A 23,428-nucleotide genomic window follows, 5' to 3' on the forward strand; every position below is an offset into this window, starting at 1 on the left:
AGACTCTTATGAAGAGTTACTCCAGCATTTTGTGTCTATCTTCATAAACCAGAGCACCCGGAGAAAACCCACGCGGTCACAGGGAGAACGTACAAATTCCATACAGCCCGTAGTCAGGATCAAACTCTGGATTCTCGCCCTGTGAGGCAGCAACTCTACCACTGTGCCACCTCAAATGCTTGAGATACATGTGGCTATGGTCCTAGCGTTGTATAAGATGTTTCCATGGTTGGACTTGCTGGAGATAGACAAAAAATGCTGGAGTAACTCAGCAGGACAGGCAGCATCTCTGGAGAGAAGGAATGGGTGACAATTCGGGTTGGGACCCTTCTTCAAACCTGCTGGAGATTGGTTGACAAGATATTGTTTTTTTCTCCACAAATAATTTCCATCATTGTTTCCATTCGCTATCAATTCCTTAAATTCTAAAGTGCTATTCCTATTTTCCAAGATGTAATGACAGTAATCGCCACGTTTACACTGCCATTCACTGCCCACGTTTATGAAGTAATGGTTTTAGCAAATGAATGTAGCTGGTGATGATACCCAAGGTCGCGCTGTGCAGTCCTTCAGTAACACGTTGCTGCCTAGTGCAAGAATGAGTCATCCTCTCTTGAAAGACACAGACCCATCTGTCCTCGTGCCAGTGATTTGTGCGGGTACTGTTTCCACAATGACAAGGCCTTTGTTCAAGTGGCATTCTGATGCAGCGGAATGTTTTGTTTTTGTTGCACCATTTATGAATATCTTAACAAAGTTCTGACAAAAAAGCATATTCTAATCTGAAGATAGACACAAAGTTCTGTGGTAAATCTGCGGGACAGGCAGCATCTCTTGAGAGAAGGGATAGGTGACTTTTTGGGTCAAGACCCTTCTTCAGAACATCAGAACCAGGGATTCACTAATGCCCCTGTCCCACTTAGGAAACCTGAACGGAAACCTCTGGAGACTTTGCGCCCCACCCAAGGTTTCCGTGCGGTTCCCGGAGGGTTTTTGTCAATCTCCCTACCTGCTTCCACTACCTGCAACCTCCCGCAACCACCTGCAACCTCCGGGAACCGCACGGAAACCTTGGGTGGGGCGCAAAGTCTCCAGAGGTTTCCGTTCAGGTTTCCTAAGTGGGACAGGGGCATAAAGATAGACACAAAATGGTGGAGTAACTCAGCGTGACAGGCAGCATCTCTGGAGAGAAGGAATGGGTGACGTTTCGGGTGGAGACCCTTTTTCAGACCATGCGTTAGGGTTAGGGTCTAAGAAGGGTATCGAACCGAAAAGTCACCCACTCCTTCTATCCAGAGATGCTGCCTGTCACGCTTGGTTACTCCAACACTTGTGTCTATCTTCCGTTTAAACCAGCATCTGCAGTTCCATCCTGCACATGCAACTGGATAAAAGCACAAGCACGGAGTGAAGGGGGAGTTGTGTTCCATCCTGTCAGTGGAAAGACTAGACATGATTATAGTCAAAGCACAATGTACAGACAAAAATGGGTAGGAAGGAACTGCAGATGCTGGTTTAAACTGCAGATAGACACACAAAGCTGGTGTAACTCAGCGGGACAGGCAGCATCTCTGGAGAGAAGGAATGGGTGACGTTTTGAGTCATTAACAGCGTTTCATTTGTTTTTTTCCTGAGCAATATTATTCTGTAACAGGCAACCTGATATATTGAGGACTACCAAAGAAAAATACGGGAAAAAATTCAGTGTCTTAGAACAAGAGCAATATGCTTTTTACTCTAATTATAGGTTTCAGAATTATTGTAGAAACAAAGAACTGCATATGCTGCTGAACACACAGACTGAGGAAGGGTCTTGACCTGAAACGCCACCTATCCATGTTCTCCACAGATGCTGCCTGACCCGCTGAGTTACTCCAGCACTCTGTGAAATGTCACCTATCCATGTTCTCCACAGATGCTGCCTGACCCGCTGAGTTATGGTGCAGCAGCATCTATGGAGCTAAGGAAATAGGCAACGTTTGGGGCGAAACCCTTCTGGAAATAGGCAATGTTTCGGGCCGAAACCCGGAAGGGTTTCGGCCCGAAACGTTGCCTATTTCCTTAGCTCCATAGATGCTGCTGTACCCGCTGAGTTACTCCAGCACTCTGTGAAACGTCACCTATCCATGTTCTCCATAGATGCTGCCTGACCCGCTGAGTTACTCCAGCACTCTGTGAAACGTCACCTATCCATGTTCTCCACAGATGCTGCCTGACCCGCTGAGTTACTCCAGCACTCTGTGGCTTTTGGAATTAATAGCCAATGACGGCCTCCACAGCCTTCTGTGGCAATGAATTCCACAGATTCACCATCCTCTGACTAAAGACATTTCTCCTCATTTTATTCCTCCCCAGTTTATTCCTTTACTCCACCATCAGCGACCAAGTCCATCCTTCATCTCAAGAGGAAGCTGGAGCTCCTCGTTTGTGGGATATCTGTCCAAAACTCTCAGCACAGTTTTAGGTTATTCTAATTTTTGATTTCTCCTTCAAATCTCCACCTTCAATGAAGCTTCTGATCGCCCAAGTCTTGTGTTTCGTTGTCACATTGTGCCTGATTGTTATGTACCTAAAAAGCCCGCTGGGGATGTCTCCAATGCCAATATTACAATGCTAATCGAAGTTTTCTGGCTGTCAAAGTGGACTCAGCCAAGCCCCCAACTAGAGCATCATTGACCTGAGATGAATCGTATCACGTGAATTCCCAGCCTTTCCAAACAAACTCTTCATTTCTCACTCTCCCCGCTCCCTCAAGCTGAGCTTTTTACTGCACTGATTAGCCGTTTCATTGCTTTCCTAGATCGCTCAGCATTGAAATAATTGCTGCTGTAATTGTTCTGGTTGCTTGCTGGTGTTTTATTCTTGAGGGGGAGCTGGCCTCTGCGATGATCTGCTGCAGTGTTGGGATTAATGACACTTGCTCTGGGGCTGTGCACATTATCTCTGTAAATTGATACGAGTTTTTATTTCAGCGCTATAAATCAAGCCTGTGTTTGTTGTGTGTTTTTGTGATTCTTTGCTTGGATCAGTTCCATGTACTTAATCGTTCACGCATCCAGGGAACCACAGCTGATTATCAACCTAGACTTTTGCAAGACACAAGGAACTGCAGATAGAAACATAGACAATAGGTGCAGGAGTAGGCCATTCGGCCCTTCGAGCCAGCACCGCCATTCAATATGATCATGGCTGATCATCCACAATCAGTACCCCGTTCCTGCTTTCTCCCCATCTTCCTTGATTGTCGTGGGGTGACTCCTGTATGGTCGTGAGTAGTCGCCCAAAGAGTCGTACCTTTTTCTGATTAGCTAAAATCAGTAGTTTAAGAAAGAACTCCAGATGCTGGTAAAATCGAAGGTAGATACAAAATGCTGGAGAAACTCAGCAGATGAGGCAGTATTAGATTAGATTAGATTATTTAATGACCACACAGTCAAGCTGGTGGAATTCAGGTTCAGTACAGGATGTTACAAGGTAGGCTGATTCCCGTCAAACATAACATAAAACACAACATCATACAATATACAGTACATGCATGGGGAGGATATGTGCTGTTATCATAGTGTGTTCAGAATTCGGATTGCGTGTGGGTAAAAACTGTTTTAAATCGAGATGTCTTGGCGGACAGTGAGCTGTAGCGCCTTCCTGATGTCGAGGCCCGAAACGTCGCCAATTCCTTCTCCCCATAGATGCTGCCTCACCCGCTGAGTTTCTCCAGCATTTTGAGTCTACCAGCTAAAATCAGTACTCCGTTCCAACTCTCTCCCCATATCCCTTGATTCTGTTAGCTCTAAGAGCTATATGTAACTCTCTCTGACCGATGTACAAAATTGTTAGCCACCCAGAGTAAGACACCGACTGCTCAATCAATAATCACGGGCTTTGTACAAATGATAGAAGCATTAAGATTAGGGCCTTGAATCTGAGTTTCTTGAGACAGCAAGGAATTCTGATCAAAGAGCAGCTGCATCATTGCTACCCTGGGAAAGGCCTCGTCTAGCAGATGTTCAGGTTATGTTGTGCAGAAATCCACCGTTAAACTCACTCCCAGGGGATGCATGAGGCTGGGTGGTAAACGAATCCCCAACATTTTAATGCAGAGCAAACACCTATTAGCAACAGAAACCCAATCAGCTGCCAGCTGAAAGTATGAGAGGTAAGGAGTGTGAAAAAAACATCAAATTCAGCACTCTAGAAATACAAATCTGTATCTTCTGAGATATCCTGGGCATGCAAGAACATTGTGTATATATTCACTTTAAACATCTTAATTTTATTATTTTAATCCAATTGGTTGTTTTAATCAACTTGCCATCAGTGCAAGTTGGTGAATTTCTGGTGGTGTTGATTGGGATGGTTCCCTTGTATGTTTACAATCAGTGTGGCTGGGGATTCCAGCTCCAGCCTCTTGAGGGTTACTCCTTCAATGTGTGCCGTATAGCATCTATCGCTGTGCACCCTTCTCTTTGCTGAGAGAATGGAGCGGCTGGGCTTGTACACTCTGGAGTGTAGAAGGATGAGAGAGGATCTTATTGAAACATATAAGATTATTAAGGGTTTGGACACGCTAGAGGCAGGAAATATGTTCCCGATGTTGGGGGAGTCCAGAACCAGGGGCCACGGTTTAAGAATAAGGAGTAAGCCATTTAGAACGGAGACGAGGAAACACTTTTTCACACAGAGAGTAGTAAGTCTGTGGAATTCTCTGCCTCAGAGGGCAGTGGAGGCCGGTTCTCTGGATACTTTCAAGAGAGAGCTAGGTAGGGCTCTTAAAGATAGCGGAGTCAGGGGATATGGGGAGAAGGTAGGAACGGGGTACTGATTGTGGATGGTCAGCCATGATCACATTGAATGGCGGTGCTGGCTCAAAGGGCCGAATGGCCTACTCCTGCACCTATTGTCACTCGGGACTTCAACTCCATCACGGTTGTGTTAGACACAAGATTCTGGAGTGACTCAGCGGGACGGGCAGCTTCTCTGGAGAGAAGGAATGGGTGACGTTTCAGGTCGAGTCCTTTTTTCAGACTAGTTGCGTTACTGACCCTGCTGTGGGGGGGGACAGCGGTGTGGATGGGGGTGGGGGGGAGGACAAAGGAGGAGCTGGCGCGGACATTCTGTAACTTTGTAAGTGCCCTTTATGGGCAACTATTTGTATACATTGAGTAGGCAAGGAAACAATTTCACTGTGACTTGTCACATGTGACAATAAAGTATTCATTCATTCAAGTATTCCTTTTAGACTTCAGACTTTACTTTCGAGATCCAGCTTGGAGCAGGCCCTCTGTCACCAGCGATCACCCCCACACACTAGCACTAATCCAACACTAGGGACAATTTACAGAAGCCAATTAACGCACATATGCTGGGTGTCCAGAACAGACCTTCAGAGATATGCACCCAGGAATTTGAAGCTTTTGACTCCCTCCTTCACCGTCCCCTCAATGAAGACAGTTGTGTGGATCCTAGTCTTTCCTTTTCCAAACTCTGCAAGGATGCTTTCCTCAGATCTGTTTCCTAAACGATACTGCCTGACCCGCAGAGTTACTCCAACTTTGTGAATTCTGCTCAACATTTCAACATCCGCAGTCCCCTGTGTCTCTCCCTCTTAATTAACAAGCAATTGAGGATCTTTAAGATCAGTTCTCGGAGCAGTTTATCTGTTCTTTCAACTGATGAATCCTGCTTTTTAGTAAAAGTGCAAATCGCAAAGTTAGACCAGTGAATGGAGACCTCAATGGAGAAAAGCGAGGGGGGGGGGGGGTTGGGGGGCGCGGAGGGAATAGGTTTTTGATTAAAGGAAACTTGAAAAGAAATCTCTACATTTATGTGGGATTGTAGTTAGCTTTGAACCTTTGTACTGAATGCTTGTTGCCAGATATGCAATGTGAATAAAACATGTCCTTTTGTGCATTCTCCGGCTTCTGCAGTTCTCTGTTTCTACATGCTGTTATATCCGTTGAATAGATGGAAAATTATCTCCAGGAAGCTAACCAACATAAAGCAACATTTTTCATTTGATTCTTTAATTTTTGTTTTTAACATACTGGGCAAGTAAATGTATCTTGAGCAGGAGTGTGAGTTTTCCATTGAAATCTTTTTGTTATCACCCAATTTGCACAGTTGCCCCAAAGGTGATTCTGTAGAACATGATCGGTTCAGAGCCAATTAATAAGTAGCCCCCGGCATTGCCGACAGCCATGAAGATGAATCTGTTATGTGTACCAATCGGGGAGTCAGCATGAGCTGATGGTGACACCTTGCCGCCAGAGCGTGCAACAACATCTAGTCGAATATCAACAGCAGCCCTTTATAGTGGCAAGCTTTGACAAGTAATGTCGTAGCAGCTCTGTACGCAGTTTGGAAAGACAGAGTGAGCATCATTGTTTTAAATGCTTATCATGGAATCAGCCACTGAACTAAACGTACAATAATTGCAATAATTTTTTTATGCTTCAACTGCATTTAGATGTTGCAAAAAAGAGACCATTCAATCAGCCGTGATCGATCAGTAGAGTAGACTTGATGGGCTGAATGGCCCAATTCTGCTCCTATGGACTTGCGAGACTACACAGCAGTGTAAACTACTAAATATTTAAAAAACAGTTGCTGCATATCATGACTTTCCAAAGTGGTGTAATAGAACAATAAATATATTTAATTTTGTATGTATGTATGTATGTATGTATGTATGTGTGTGTGTGTGTGTGTGTGTGTGTGTGTGTGTGTGTGTGTGTGTGTGTGTGTGTGTGTGTGTGTGTGTGTGTGTGTGTGTGTGTGTGTGTGTGTGTGTGTGTGTGTGTGTGTGTGTGTGTGTGTGTGTGTGTGTGTGTGTGTGTGTGTGTGTAAAAATGTATGTATATGTGTGTGTGTGTGTGTATATATATATATATATATATATATGTCAGAAAATTACAAATTAAGAAAATAAACATTTGGACATGTAAGGTTTCAAGTTGTTGAACGGCATGATTGGACATTGCATAACTAACGTTCTTTATTCCAGACAGCATATCTTTCATTTATTTGTTCTATATCTCTCTTATATATATATATATATATATATATATATATCTCTCTCTCGTTTCTCCTTCCCCGACTCTCAGTCTGAAGAAAGGTCTCGACCCGAAACGCCACCCATTCCATCTCCCCAGAGATGCTGCCTGACCCGCTGAGTGACTCCAGCATTTTGTGCCTCTCTTTGGTTTAAACCAGCATCTGCAGTTCCTTCCCACACACAAGCTTTATTCTGCTTCTTATCATGGGTTCCAATTCCAAGGAAGGTTGTTGCATATCCAGATGCCTTATCAACGAAGGCCAAACGTACTGAATTGAAACAAGGAGTTAACAATATTTCGCTGTCAGTTTTTAAAAGAAAAAGCAAATGATGACTCATTGATAGAAATACAAAAAAAGCATTGACATGGGCAGGGATTTATCACAGACAATGTTAACGAACAAAGCAACCTTCATTTAAACATTATTTTAATTTTCAGTCAAATAGAGAGATCAGTTGTTTAGCCATTTCATGACAGAGGTGATGATCCGATGACACTTTATAGTCACATGTACCTCAGTACAGTGGGAGTCTATGTGTTTGCGGACAGTACTCAGCGTACAGAAAGAGTCGCCATGTTTCAGGCACAGACCACGTTACAAAATTGCTCGTTAGAGTCATGTTGGCTCCTCTTTGTTCTAGGTGTCCTCCCCCGCTGGGTCCCTCCTTGTTCATAAGTTCTAGGAGCAGAATTAGGCCATTCGGTCCATCGTCCACTCTGCCATTGAATCATAGCTGATCTATCTTTCCCTCTCAACCCCATTCTCCTGCCCTCCCCATTGATCATCTTGTTTCCCACATGGTGCCCAACCCCGCGATTATTTGCGTGCTGGCCACAGACGCAGATCTACAATCACATATTACAATCGCTCCACACTCTTAAACGCTGTGAATGGCTCGGTGGTAATCATGTATTGTCTTTCCGCTGACTGGAGAGCACGCAACAAAAGCTTTTCGCTGTACCTCGGTACACGTGACGTGCCGGACTAACTCAGGCAGCATCGAAAAGATCTGCAGTCTGAAGAAGGGTCCCGACCCGAAACATCACCTATCCATGTTCTCCAGAGATGCTGCCTGACCCGCTGAGTTACTCCAGCACTTTGTGAAACGTCACCTATCCATGTTCTCCACAGATGCTGCCTGACCAGCTGAGTTAATCCAGCACTCTGTGAAACGTCACCTATCCGTGTTCTCCACAGAAAGTGTTATCCAGGATGGTGTTAATCAGCATTTTGTGTCTATCTCGGGCGTAAACCAGCATCTACATTTCCTTCCTACACAATTGATCAGAAAGATGGAATTTTAAGAAAGAAAAAGGTAACTTCTGTGAGGGAGATAATTTCATTATTCTCGTCAGTATTTGTGAGACTCCACACGGACATTTGGAGTAGCTCTGACATTTTCTCTCTCTCCATCTCATTCACCGAGAGTTGCCGATTAATAGCACTCGGTAGCACGACACCCGCTGCACTGCAATATCATCTTCAAGGTGTCTGCTCCCTGCCAGAACCTCTACTTCTGGTTCTAATAAAATCTCAGCTCTGTTCCAGGGAACATTAAAAAATGCTGAACTTGCATGAAACAAAAGAATATCAAAGATTCCCCACCAGAATTGATTGATCCTGACTCTGGTCCTGGCATCTCTTCCCACTGCCAAGGCAGCTGCAGTTGATTCATTCTCCGACTTCTCAAATCAGCTTGAAATACCTCACCACAGACAGGCTGGCCTTTTCATTTAAAATGGTGCATTTTTCTTCTCTAAAAACAAGGGATGATGAATGAAGTGTGTGTGGTAACAGTCGCCACTACTCCGCAAATGACAAGCAAATCCTTCTCAGGCACGATATCCAAAGTCAATAGTTGGAATCATGAGCGTAACTCCTGGGGCGGCACGGTGGCGCAGCGGTAGAGTTGCTGCCTCACGGCGCCAGAGACCCGGGTTCGATCCTGACTACGGGTGCTGTCTGTACGAAGGTTGTATGTGCTCCCCGTGACCTGCGTGGGTTTTCTCCAGGTGCTCTGGCTTCCCCCTCCATGCTCCAAAGACGTTCAGGTTTGTAGTTAAATTGGCTTCTGTAACTTAGCCCTAGTGTGTTGGATGGAGCTGGTGTAATATCTCTAAACTAAACAAAACTGAAAGACTGGACAAGCTAAGCACGTGTCTGTTGCAGTTTAGAAGAATGAGAGGAGACTTTGAGTGCAACTTAAAAAACGCAATCCTTGGAATAGAGTCCCAGCCTGCTCAACCTCTCCCCATAGCTCAGGCCCTCAAGTCCTGGTAACATCCTTGTAAATCGTCTCTCCACCATTTCCAGCTTGACAACATAGAAAATAGGTGCAGGAAGAGGCCATTCGGCCCTTCGAGCCAGCATCGCCATTCATTGTGATCATGGCTGATCATCCCCTAACAATAACCTGTGCCTGCCTTCTCCCCATATATCCTTGACTCCACTAGTCCCTAGAGCTCTATCTAACTCTCTCTTAAATCCATCCAGTGACTTGGCCTCCACTGCCCTCTGTGGCAGGGAATTCCATAAATTCACAACTCTCTGGGTGAAAATGTTTTTTCTCACTTCAGTCTTAAATGACCTCCCCTTGATTCTAAACAAGAATATTCTAAAGAAAACATCTTTCCTATAGCAATACGCCCAGCGTGGCCTCGCCAATATTTCACGCAAGGGGTCGAGTCTTTGCTTGTGGAAGGTTGTGACGGGAAAGGAGACAGAAATGAGGAGTTCCGGCTACAGTCAGGTCACCCAATTAAACCATATCCTTGTGTGATCTCGAGCAGAGCATCTGCAGATATTGTCACTTGTCCAAGTGACAAGATGGCCCACTGCTGAACCTTTGTGTTGGCTCAAGGAGTGAACCAGGCTGGCCAGATGGCAGGAACACTTGGACTAACTAACTGCAGCCTGGCTAACCCTGGTCTTGCTGCAACTGGATCCGTTTTGTAAATGTGCGGCTGCAAGATATTTGGTTGCCAAAAGTGGTTCAGTATTGTCATTTGGGAAGATTACCAGCAAGGGAATTAGCCCTGTGGTTTTAGAATCAGCTTTTCCCAACTCAAGCATAGAAACATCCCTGGCCAGGAACATTGAAATTATTTAAGAAGGAACTGCAGATGCTGGAAAATCGAAGGTAGACAAAAATGCTGGAGAAACTCAGCGGGTGCAGCAGCATCTATGGAGCGAAGGAAATAGGCAACGTTTCGGGCCAAAATCCTTCTTCAGAATTGGCTTCGGTTAAGGGCCTGTCTTACTGCGGCGACCTAATTGGCGAGTTTAGGAGAGTTTGTAAAAGTGTCACGTTGAAGACCTCCTTCGACTATGTTGAAGACCAGCGTTGACTAGCTTTGGGAAAATTGGAATAGTGGAGAGTGACATTTTGATAATAATCTGTAATTGCTTCTGGCAGCTTCTCTTCCCAAGGTTTCTCGAGCTTGTTACAGGTCGACCATTCCTCCTTGTTAGTAGGGATTTTCCTTCTGTATTAAAGATAGGGACAAAAAGCTGGAGTAACTCAGCGGGACAGGCAGCAACTCTGGAGAGAAGGAATGGGTGACGTTTCGGGTCGAGTCCCTTCTATGTCACCGATTCCTTCTCTCTGGAGATGCTGCCTGTCCCGCTGAGTTACTCCAGCTTTTTGTGTCTATCTTCGGTTTAAACCAGCGTCTGCAGTTCCTTCCTGCACATTCCTAATGTATTAATATCTGCTTGTAGTAAGCATTTATTTTTTAACAGATTCAAGAGTATTTTATTATCATGCGTCCGGAAACAGGACAATGAAATACTAACTTGCCTCAGCACAACAGAATATGTGAAAAGAAAAATGTTGTCAGTGTATTTTCAACAATTAGTTTTAGTTGCATTCAAGTACGGCTTGTTGGTATGTGACGTTGGTCTTAACGTTTTGTCTTGCAGTTTGTCAGCGAGAAAATGGGTGGAGCTGAAGGAACAAAACTAGACAATGATTTTGTGGAGATGGAACGGGTATGTGTACGAACTGCTGTGAAAAGATTCTGGCAAATGGTTCAATAAAATACTTCAGGCCCGTGATTAAACATGGCACACACGGGGTTTGAGACAAAGGATTAGCGAGATACAAATTGTGAAGCTTGAGTTTTATTTCAGTTTAGAAATACAGCACGGAAACAGGCCCTTCTTCCCACCGAGTCCGCGCCGACCAACGATCAAGTGAGAGTTAGATTTAGCTCATTTTTCATTTATAAATATCTTGTTTTTATATTTAAGAACAGACTAACTTATTTTCAGTTCCAGAAGGTGGAAGGTTATTATTATATATATTTTTAAATACTTGTTTTACCAAATTGTGCAGTGCAATTTAATTTCCAAATAAAGAACATAGAGTTATACAGTGTGGAAACAGGCCCTTCGGCCCAACTTGCCCACACCGGCCAACATGACCACCTACTCTGGCAGCTCATTCCATATACCAACCACCCTTTGTGTAAGAAAAAGTTCCCCTCAGGTTCTTTATTAAATCATCGCCCCCCCCACCCCACCCCTCAATGTAAACATCAGGTTCCCATTAAATCTTTCCCCCTCCACCCTAAACCAACATTAGCAACATCTTGCACTCTATCGCCTTTAGTCAAGTGAAATGTCCAAAGCACTTCACTAGAACAGTCAGGCCAATTTTGAGTAGGAAGGAACTGCCAGATGCTGGTTTAAACCGAAGATAGACACAAAAAGCTGGAGTAACTCAGCGGGACAGGCAGCATCTCTGGAGAGAAGGAATGGGTGACGTTTCGGGTTGAGACCCTTCTTGAGGATATAGTGTTTATTTTAGTTTAATAACCACTTTTTTCTTTCTTATTTAAGAAAATAGACGCTACGAGTAAAGCTGTGGCTGATGTTCTGTCTAAAACAACTGAGTACTTGCAACCGAATCCAGGTATGAAAGTGTGCCATGAACGGCATCTCACTTTCCATTGCCATTTCTAGTTTATATGCTTTTCAGTGATGCCAGGACTTTTGTTAATGCTAGAGAACAAGGCATATTGAAGGCAAAAGATGCCAACCTTTGCTAGGTTCCATTAATGTAGAGGTACTGACCTCGCCACTGTCAAAGGCCTCACAAAGGCACCTTATAACTGTGCCATCTAGAGTTGCGTATGTCCACCCTGGGATAAAGGTTCTGATTGTCTACACTATGTAAGTAAGTAAGTTTATTGGCCAAGTATTCACATACAAGGAATTTGCCTTGGTGCTCCACCCACAAGTGACAACATGACATACAGTGACAGTTACGAATGACTCAGAAAACACTAAACATTAATAATAATAAAACATTAATGATAAAACGCCATTGATCAAGAATGTGAACCAACAAAATACCAGATTAAAGGGAGGCTACATGGTTTTGGCTGTTGAGTAGAGCAACTACTCGTGGATAAAAACTGTTTTCATGTCTGGCTGTGGCTCTCATAATTCTGTGTGTGTGTGTGTGTGTGTTTGTGTGTGTATACATATATGTGTGTGTGTATACATATATGTGTGTATATACATATATGTGTGTGTGTGTGTGTATACATATATATGTGTGTGTGTATGCATACATTGTGTGTGTGTGTGTGTGTGTGTGTGTGTGTGTACATATATGTGTGTGTGTATACATATATATGTGTGTGTGTGTATGTATACATTGTGTGTGTGTGTGTGTGTACATTGAAGTATTTTAAATGCATCATGTCATCTGGAAGCCTACAGAGCCAAGTTAGGGATGCTCAACACGGTGTCAAAGATCCGAGGACAAGTTAAAACCACGGGCTACCCGCAGCCTGAAGGCTTGTTGGGAGAATGTATGCTGAGAAATGGAAAGGACCTCGGAGATGATTCCAATTTTGGTGCGTAGATTGGTAACGTTTTGTGCGATATATATTTTTCTTTTTCATTGCATTTTAATTCTAGTTAAGTTGATAATGTGATTCAAATTTAAATCAATCCACCTGCATTTCACCGAAGATAGACGCAGAATGCTGGAGTAACTCAGCGGGCAGGCAGCAACTCTGGAGGGAAGGAATGGGTAATGTTTCGGGTCGAGACCCTTCTTCAGACTGAGAGTCAGGGTAAAGGGAGACTAGAGATATGGAAGGGTGAGGTGTGAAAACAAGACATCAAAGGAAAATATATCGATTGTTAACTAGGGGAAGGTAGTTCCTTCCTAAACAACCTGCGTTTCACTTTTGCTTTAGGCGTGATCTAAATGATTTCAATGAGTTTATACAGTTCAAATTTTCCTGCAATATAGAGAAGATTCTCAATTCATTTTTACCATCATTTTTCCAATTGTGATCTAGTGCGTATAATTTGAGCTTTTACAATTAAAATACTTTCATGATTATGGTATTCAGACATTACAATGAATGAATTTGAAGATAGACACAAAATACTGGAGTAGCTCAGCGGGACAGGCAGCATCTCTGGAGAGAAGGAATGGGTGACGTTTCGGGTCGAGACCCTTCTTCAGACTGGTTAGGGATAAGGTAAACGAGAGATATAGACGGTGATGTGGGGAGATTGAATGAAAGATATGCCGAAAGTAATGATGATAAAGGAAACAGGCCATTGATAGCTGTTTGTTGGATGAAAATGAGAAGCTGGTGCAACTTGGGTGGGAGAGGGATAGAGAGAGAGGGAATGCCGGGGCTACTTGAAGTGAGATAAATCAATATTCATTCCACTGGGCTGTAAGCTGCCCAAGCGAAATATGAGATGCAGTTCCTCCAATTTGCGTTTAGCCTCACTCTGAAGGGTGGTCTGTATAAAGCCCTCTGTGTATGCTGATTTTGTTACGTGTGTGATTTTTCAAGGGCCGGCTCTGGTCGATGTTGGTGAAGCACTGAAACAAATGGGGGAAGTGAAGGATTCCCTGGATATCGACGTAAAGCAGAATTTTATTGATCCACTGCAAATTTTACAAGAAAAAGACTTAAAAGAAATTGGAGTGAGTATCTTTCCCCACGAACATAAATGCTGTTTTTTACTTTTTATAGTTTACAACTACAGCGAGGAAACGGGTCCTTCAGCCCAACCGAGTCCGCACCGACCAGCGACCCCCCCCCCCCCCCCCCCACACACACACACGAGGGACTATTTACAATTATACCAAGCCAATTAACCTACAAACCAATTAACTACAAACCTGTATGTGTTTGGAGTGTGGGAGGAAACCGAGGATCTCTGAGAAAACCCACGCAGGTCACGGGAAGAACGTGCAAACTCCGTACAGACAACGCCCGTAGTTGGGATCGAACCCGGTCTGAGTTGCCAAAGAGTGGACAGGGAAAGTCCAAATGATCTATCATATCCAAGCAGGGCATGTTTCCGCGCTATATCTCTAAAGTCTAATAGACCTGCAGCATATTCAGTTTAGTTTAAATCTTTTTATTTGAATTTTGAATTTAACAGCAATTTGCATACATACAATGATAACAGACAGTGATAATCAGGACATAATTGTACAACAGTATGTAAACGACCCTCAAAACCCTTACCCTTACCCACCCTCGCCACCCGGGAACAAACAACACTCACATACGTACACATCCACACAAATACGATAATAAAAAATAAATTAAAAAAAAAAAAAAAAAAAAAATAAATAATTTTTTTTTAAAAAAAGAGGAAAAAATAAATAAATAAATAAATAAATAAATGAATAGATTGTGGGGAGGGAGGGGGGGGGGAGGGATTGAGGGGATAGCAGCTGCAATAAGACAGAGCTGTGATAGAGGACACTCAGTCCTCTTCCGAGTCCGGAAACAAGTTAAGAGAGTTAACAAGTTCCAGGAAAGGGTTCCATTTATCTAGGAATGTCTTGGTAGAGCCTTTGAGAGAGAACCTAAGTTTTTCAAGCTTTAAGTTGTAGAGCACCTCCTTGATCCAGCGGGCGTGTGTCGGGGGACAGGTAAGTCTCCAGTTAAGCAAAATCAGTCTCCGGGCTAACAGGGTTGTAAAAGCCAGGACCCGCTTCAACGCAACAGAGAGGTTGGTGTTGGGGGGAATACCAAAAATAGCTGACAGTGGGTTTGGAGGAATAGTCTGGCCATAGGCTCTGCTTAGCACGTCGAAAGCACTCCTCCAAAAGGTTGCTAGCTTAGGGCAAGACCAAAACATATGACTATGGTTGGCAGGGGATTGATTGCATCTGTTGCAGGTGTCTTTAACAGCGGGGTATATTCTAGATAATCTTGCGTTTGTGTAGTGGACTTTGTGAAGGACTTTGCATTGGATTAGGCCATGACGGGCACATATGGAGGAAGAATGGATCAAATCCAAGGCAGAGTCCCATTGCTGGTCTGTTAGTTTCATATTCAGCTCGCCCTCCCACGCAGCTTTTAATGAGGTATGAGGTCTCAATATAACCGACCCTAATAAGTTGTACAAAAAAGAGATGCATTTCTTCCGGTTGGGATCTAGAGCTAGGATGGAATCGGTCAGGGTTTCAGGGGGACGATTTGGGAAATGGGGGAATATCTTCTTCACAAAATTCCTAATCTGGAAAAAACGAAAAAGGTGGGAGTTTGGGAGGCTATAGTTGTACGAAAGCTCCGCAAAAGACGAAAAAATACCATCCTTGTATAGGTTTTTGATACTACTGATGCCATTACTATGCCAGGTTTTGAATGCGGAGTCTGTACTTGAAGGATTAAAGATGTTATTTTTAAGCAGTGGGGTCAAGATGGAAGGGCCTTGTAAACCAAAGTTTTTCCTAAATTGACTCCATATCTTGAGTGAGAGGGATGCAATTGGGCCTGCACCCGCAGATGTTATAGAAAGGGGGAGTTGGGAGCATAGGACAGACCGCAACGGGAGATGTGAACTCGCCTTTTCCATGTGTACCCAGGTCGGTAGGTGGTCGCAATCATCATTCATCCAGTACAGGATTTTTTGCAAGTTAGCAGCCCAGTAGTATCGCCTAAAGTCAGGAAGTGCCAAACCGCCGTCACTCTTAGGAGACTGTAGTAGCGTCTTTCGAATTCTGGCCGGTTTGCTACCCCATAAAAATTTAGATATTCTCCTTTCTAATTTATCAAAAAAAGATTTAGTGATAAATATAGGAACATGCTGGAAAAGGTACAGGAATTTGGGTAGGACGACCATCTTGACCAGATTTATCCGGGCCGCGAGGGATAACGGTAAGACTGACCAGCGGTCAAAGTCTCTTTCAGCTTTCTCAACCAGAGGCAGGAAGTTTGTGCGGAACATATCAAATATAGGTATTGTGATAAAAACGCCGAGGTAGCGAAATCCTTCCTCCGCCCATTTGAATGAGGTTAAAGAGCGAGGGAGCTGCTTAGCCAATGAGTTAATCGGTAATAATTCACTTTTTTGGTAGTTAAGTTTATAACCAGAGTACACTCCAAACCGTTCTAAAATATTCATAATCACAGGGAGAGAGCTGACTGGATTCGAGATGTACAGGAGCAGGTCATCCGCCTACAATGAGACTTTATGAATTGTGTCAAACCGTGTAATACCTTTAAAGCCCTTCTCTGAGCGTAACCAGACCGCCAAGGGTTCTATCGCGACAGCAAACAGAAGTGGTGATAACGGGCAACCCTGCCTGGTACCTCTCCGAAGGGGGAAGTGGGGCGACAGTGTGTCGTTTGTTTGTACTGAGGCCACCGGGGACGAATATAATAGACTGACCCAATGAATGAAACTATTGCCGAGGCCAAACCTGTCCATCGCCTCGTATAGGTACTTCCACTCGACCCTGTCGAAAGCTTTTTCGGCGTCGAGGGAGACCACTATCTCCGGGGTCTCACTACTTGGTGAATGGATGATGTTAAGGAGACGCCTAGTATTGTGGGAGGACTGTCGGCCTGGCATAAACCCTGTTTGATCTAATGAGATAATAAAGGGCATCACTTGTTGAAGACGGAGCGCAAGAACTTTAGAGAGGATTTTGAGGTCCACATTCAAGAGTGAAATTGGTCTATAGCTACTACAAAGCAGAGGATCTTTCTCCTTTTTAAGAATTAGGGAGATAGTAGCCAACGACAAGGTGGGCGGTAGGCGGCGATGTAGAAACGCCTCATTGTACATATGTCTCAGGACTGGTGCGAGGAGAACAGAGAAAGCTTTGTAATATTCTACAGTGAAGCCGTCAGGGCCAGGCGACTTTCCGCTTTGCAGCGATGTGATGGCTGCTTGGACCTCAGTGACAGTTATGGGACCACCCAAGACTTTCGTGGCTTCATCGTCAATTCGGGGAAACATCATACTACGGAACATGTCATCTGCAGTGGGAGGACAATCGGAAGTGTATAGCTCAGCGTAAAATTTAGCAAATGCTTCATTAATTCTAAGAGGATCGGTATGAATCTCCCCTAAGCTGGATCTAATGGCTGGAATTAGCCGTGAAGTCGCCTCGGTTCTGGCCTGATGGGCCAAAAGCTTCCCAGCTTTATCCCCAGATTCAAAAAAGTGTTGCCTAGATTTAAGCAGTCGTAACTTGGCTTTATTGGTAGACATGAGGTCAAAGTCTATTTGTAACCTAAAGCGTTCTTTATAAAAATTAGGGTCTGGGTCAGATGCGTATTTATCATCAATGTCCTTTATTTTTCGTAACAGGTCTGCCATTTGGGACGTCTCGGCTCTTTTCAGGTTGGAGACAAAAGAGATAAGTTGGCCCCTAATATAGGCTTTTGAAGCTTCCCAGAGTATACCTCTTGCTATGTCCGGCGAGTCATTCAGCTCAAAATATAAGGTGATTTGGGAGTGCAGGAATTGCATGTAGTGAGCCTCTGCTAGTAATGAGGAGTTGAACCTCCACTGTTTAAAGGGGTTAGTTCGTTTACGAAAGTGAAGATCGAGGGAAGTCGCAGCGTGATCTGATATCACGATACTATGATACTCGCTGGATTTGATTTTGGAGAGCAGTCTGTTATCTAAGAGGAAGAAGTCTATACGGGTATAGGTACGGTGCACGTGGGAAAAAAATGAAAATAATTTAGTTGTGGGAAATGTATGTCTCCATGGGTCAGTGAGCCCAAGTTGTTTGGTAAAAGCATGCAAAGTCCTACCTGATTTAGTTAAAGTGGAGGCTTTGTTCGAAGATCTGTCCAGTATAGGGTCTTGGACCAGATTAAAATCTCCACCCACAATGATGTGGTAATTTTCAATGTTTGGGAGAGATGTGAAAAATTTGGTTACAAATGAGCTGTCATCCCAGTTGGGACCGTAAATACTGGCCAATATGACAGGTGTGTCTTGCAGTTTGCCAGAGACCATGACAAAGCGGCCAGCAGGGTCTTCCACCATTTTCTGTGGTTCGAACATAACGTTTTTACGAATCAGGATAGCAGTACCCCTAGCCCTATAATTAAATTTTGAATGAAATAAGTGGCTAATCCAGCCTCTCTTAAGCCGTGTTACCTCTCTGTTGCGAAGGTGTGTCTCTTGAATAAAAAATATATCGCCCTTAAGGTATTGCAAGTGGGCCAAGATCTTATCAGTCTTAGTAGGACCCCCCACTCCCCTCACGTTCCACGAGACAAATCTAAGAGTGCCGTTTGTGTTGGCCATATTTAGCTATATCCAAACGAGTGGGCAGAGCGCTGTAATACTGCAGATTGAAATGGAAGAGCGCATCGAAGCCAGCTGCTGAGAGTGGAGGTGTGGGTGGTAAAAGGGGAAAACAAAAAAAACAAAACAAAAAAAAAAATACATACATACGTATACACACAACAAACGGTCGTGACACATATCACTTAACCATCTTTCAAACCTGAGTCCCCGGACCTGAGGTCCCCAATGTCCCAACCGAACCTTGAGTGCCCATTGCACCAAGGTACGTTGTCCTCGCATCCGCATGGAGTAGTCCGATCTTAACTCCCAATATTTCCACATCCCAAAGCAGCAAAGTCGCTCAATATCAGTAAAGTAACATAAAATGAAATAACTATAATAATGATAACAATGATAATAATAATTTGAGAAATGGACAATAGAAAATAGAAATAGAAATAGAAATAAAGTGAAGTAAACCTAAATGAATAGATACAAAGTTAAAATAATAGCCTTGGTAGTTGTACTACCAATGACATTGCTAACACTAATGGTAATAATAGTAGTGATGATAGTAATAATACAACAAGACAAATTAACAAAATTAACAAAATAGTGATACTAAATAAGTAAGCCAACGTATAAGTGAAACAGGAATAGCTTCCTTTGGTATAACATAGTATAACTTAAAGTTGGTAAGGTATAAAGAAAGAGTTAGCATTAGAGAGATTAACAAGTGGCAAACTGGATTCTTGGATTAAGGCGCAGGGCAGAAGAACATCAATTAAGTTTTGTTAAACAAAAACGCTGTAAGAGTTAATTGGTGTAACGCAGCCTTGACTATAATGAGTTCTTATCAGCCCCAGACAGTCCGCTATTAAGACTAGTGTAAACAAACCATTCAAATGCTGGCCAGCTGCTAAAAGCAAGAAGGCAGAGATCAAATCACGAACCACAATGTGGGTCCCTTTAGCCCTATTTTATAGCATGTACAGGGGAAGAGCCTTTCAAGTATGATTACACATAAACATTAAAAGGAAAAGTTGGTAAGACATAGTCATTGATATAACAGCAAGGCCGAGCGCTAGCAGTGGCTAATTGCTAAGGGCAGTCAAGCTAAAGTTAGCCCATAATGTAACCCATAATGTAACCGTAGATTAACTGGATCCCTGTGCCATTCGGATGTAAACGTACCGCGCAGAGTCAGTCATCTGTGGGTCCCGGTCTGCATCAACGGTAAGATGAAATGAAAGCCTGAGCATCCTCGGGAGATGTTAACCGTCGCCTCTTTCCCTCCCCGGCCATGATGAACAGCTTGGCCGGATAATGAAGGGAGGGTTTGAGACCCAGGTTGTACAGCTCCTTCATGACGTCTCGATATGCAGAACGTTGTTCAACTATCTCGGGACAGTAATCTTCAAAAATGTGAATCGGGATATCTTTGTACTTCAGCTTACCCCTCTGCCTCCGAGCCTCACGCACCACCAAATCGCGGGTCTGGAATCTATGGAAGCAAACCACAACTGCTCTGGGTTTCCCACCAGGGCTTGGTTTGGCTGCTAGCGTGCGATGGGCTCGGTCTAGCTCCGGGGCTGATTCCAGTATGCGTTCGCCAAGTGTCTCGAGCAGGAGTTGAGAGAAAAAAGCTGTTGTTTGGGGGCCTTCGATGTTCTCGGGGAGGCCGACTATCCTTACGTTATTTCGGCGACTCCTGCCTTCCAGGTCGATAAGCTTAGACTTAAACTTGGCGTTCTCTTCGATGACCGTAGTTAGCATTATCTCCATAGCTCGCATGTCTTGGCTGGTGGTATCTGCAAATGTCTCTAATGACGAAAGACGCTGTTGTTGATCTAGAATAGTGGTCTGGATATTGTCCAGCTTTGCTTCCAGCTTGGTGAACGCTGCGTTAAACTCTGCCAGTAGCGATGCCTTGTGCTCCGTTAACAAGGCTGCTAGCGTAGCCGTGATGGTGCTGGTCGACGAGTCTTCAATATTTTGCTCCTCTTTCTTTCTTCTGCCTGCCATCTTTACGATGTGGAGGAGTGCTGTCGATGGTGTTAAATATTTATGGTAGTTTTAAAACTTCGGCTGAGCTGTAATAACAGTTGAAGGTTAACAGATTGGGAGCTTGGAAAAAGTGCGACTACTCCAGCTTGTTGCTCCGCCTCCTCTCTCCAGCATATTCAGTTTAACTTATAAAAAATACAATAAAGTATAAAGTATCATTCATTCATTCCCTCATATTCTGTCTCTCATGCACTTTGAATTCCTTGCCACATATATACTGGGAGCAATTTGTGATGTGATGTGGGAGCATACTGCATTGGGTTTCCATTAAAGGGCCTCTCCCACTTGGTGATTTTTTCGGCGACTGCCGGTGTCATATCAGTGTCGCCAAAAGATTTTGAACATTTCACAATCCAGCGGCGACAAAAAAAAAGTTGCGACACTTGAGAAAACACCGCACGTCAAACGTCATCACGCCGCGAATTTTTCGGTGACCTGATACATCAGTCGATGATGCCGGCAGTCGCTGAAAAAAATCATCAAGTGGGACAGGCCCTTTAGGGTTAGAGTTCAGTCTGAGATTACAGGGACTATTAAATCCCACATAATCATTACCTGAGGATCGAACCATGTTCACCAAAGCTTTGTGGCTGCCAAACAATCTCCGAGTTTAGACAAAAAAAAAAAACGGCACAGACTGGACTAACCCAGACATGACAAATGTAAAAGAAAAAAAAAACTGCACATGTTACAAAACTGAAATGAAACAGAACATGTTGGAAATGCAAAAGCAGGTTTATGAGGATGTTAATAATAATAATAATGGATGGGATTTATATAGAGCCTTTCTAATACTCAAGGCGCTTTACATCGCATTATTCATTCACTCCTCAGTCACACTCGGTGGTGGTAAGCTACTTCTGTAGCCACAGCTGCCCTGGGGCAGACTGACGGAAGCGTGGCTGCCAATCTGCGCCTACGGCCCCTCCGACCACCACCAATCACTCACACACATTCACACACATTCACACACAGGCAAAGGTGGGTGAAGTGTCTTGCCCAAGGACACAACGACAGTATGCACTCCAAGCGGGATTCGAACCGGCTACCTTCCGGTTGCCAGCCGAACACTTAGCCCATTGTGCCATCTGTCGTCCCGATTGTTGCCAGGACTCGAGAGCCTGTGATATAGGGAGAGGTTGAGCAGGCTAGGACTTTATTTCTTGGAGGGCATGATGGTGAGGGGTGATCTTATAGAGGTGTCTAAAATCACGAGGAGAATTTATACGGTGAATGCTCAGTGTCTTTTACTCAAGAACCAGAAGACATTGGTTTAAGATGAGAGGGAAAAGATTCAACAGGAACCTGAGAGGCAACTTTTCCACTCAGGTGTCATGTCTCCAGGATTGGAGGGGGGGGGGGGGGGGGGGGGGAGAGGAGAGGGAGGGGGGGAAGGATTATGGGGAGAAGGCAGGAGAATGGGATGAGAGGGAAAGATAGATCAACCACCATTGAATAGCGGAGTAGACTTGATGGGCTGAATGGCCTAATTCGGCCCCTATAACTTACGAACCTGTGAACTCTGGAGGGGGTGGGGATATGGAATGAGCTGCTAGAGGAGGTAGTTGAGGCAGGCAAAATTTCAACATATGAAAGACAATTTGACAGTTACGTGGATAGGAAAGATTTGGGCCAAATGTGTGAAATGAGACTACCTTAGATGGGGCATGCTAGACAAGATGGGCTGAAGGGCCTTTGTTGTGCTGTACGACGCGATGAAATGCTCAGTAGGTCAGGAAAGATCTTTATCGAGAGAAAAACAAATGATGTTTCAGATCAATAACCTTTCATTGGAATAGAAGAGAACATGGCCTGGAAAATATTGTTCCACTTCTCAACAACGAATCCAGTGAGCATGTTCAAGTTGGAACATTTTGTCTAAGTATATATTATTCAACAAATGGAGGATTCCTACTAACATGTTCTTATCTTGACAAAGCATCATTTAAGAAAGCTGGAGGGCCGTCGCCTAGATTACGATTATAAAAAGAAACGTCATGGTAAAATCCCCGATGAGGAGATCAGACAAGCGGTGGATAAGTTTGACGAGTCCAAGGAACTCGCTGAGATCAGCATGTTCAACTTCCTGGAAAATGACGTGAGTGCTTGGCTAATCAGAACTCATTCCCCCGACCAACCCAAAGCCCATAAACGACACCCATATTGAACTCAGTCTCTTAATCTTAAGGGCCTGTCCCACGAGCATGCGACTGCTTGCGGCAAGCACGACCTAACGTGGTCGCTTGAGCCGTACGGCCTCGCGGGGCCGGTCCCACTTCGATCGCCGGAGCCGTATGGAGTTGTGCGGAGCTGGTCAGACATCGCGCGGGGCTCCGAAAAACTGACCGTGTTAAAAAATCCCGCGCGGAAACGGCCTGCCGGCCCGCAGCCGCCTCGATGGGCGTGTGCAGCGTCTTGACACCGTACGTCACGCGCGAAATTCCCGCGGACTTCGCTCGAACTTCACGTCACTCACTCGACCTCCGCGCGGCCCCCGCTTCCGGTTTGGTCGCGCTTGCCGCATGCAGGTCGCATGCTCGTGGGACAGGCCCTTAAAGCACGCAGAATAAAGTCAGAACGTATTTCAGCAAAGGCGAGAAGATTTAGTGCTAAGGACGGATAATTTCTGTCAAGAATTATTTTTGAACTAAGGATTATCACATATAGATTTTTAATACATAAAATGACAAGTCAAGATTAAATATATTTTAGACAATACATCAATTTCTTTGCAATTCTTTTGTTTAAAAAGCCTGTTTTCTGGCTA

At 44.2% G+C, this 23,428-nt stretch overlaps 1 protein-coding gene across 1 annotated transcript in view; it reads left to right on the forward strand.

Moving 5' to 3' along the window:
• LOC116991493 (endophilin-A3-like) overlaps positions 1 to 23,428 on the forward strand; it is a 39,862-nt gene that overhangs the window by 12,650 nt on the left and 3,784 nt on the right. Inside the window, exons 2-6 of the mRNA XM_033050124.1 lie at positions 10,978 to 11,046; positions 11,899 to 11,971; positions 12,780 to 12,923; positions 13,890 to 14,023; positions 22,601 to 22,759. Of these exons, the coding sequence (XP_032906015.1) occupies positions 10,978 to 11,046; positions 11,899 to 11,971; positions 12,780 to 12,923; positions 13,890 to 14,023; positions 22,601 to 22,759 (579 nt within the window). The remainder of the gene's footprint in view (positions 1 to 10,977; positions 11,047 to 11,898; positions 11,972 to 12,779; positions 12,924 to 13,889; positions 14,024 to 22,600; positions 22,760 to 23,428) is intronic.

Source organism: Amblyraja radiata, chromosome 34, assembly GCF_010909765.2.
Source record: "Amblyraja radiata isolate CabotCenter1 chromosome 34, sAmbRad1.1.pri, whole genome shotgun sequence".
In the NCBI taxonomy this organism is placed as follows: domain Eukaryota; kingdom Metazoa; phylum Chordata; class Chondrichthyes; order Rajiformes; family Rajidae; genus Amblyraja; species Amblyraja radiata.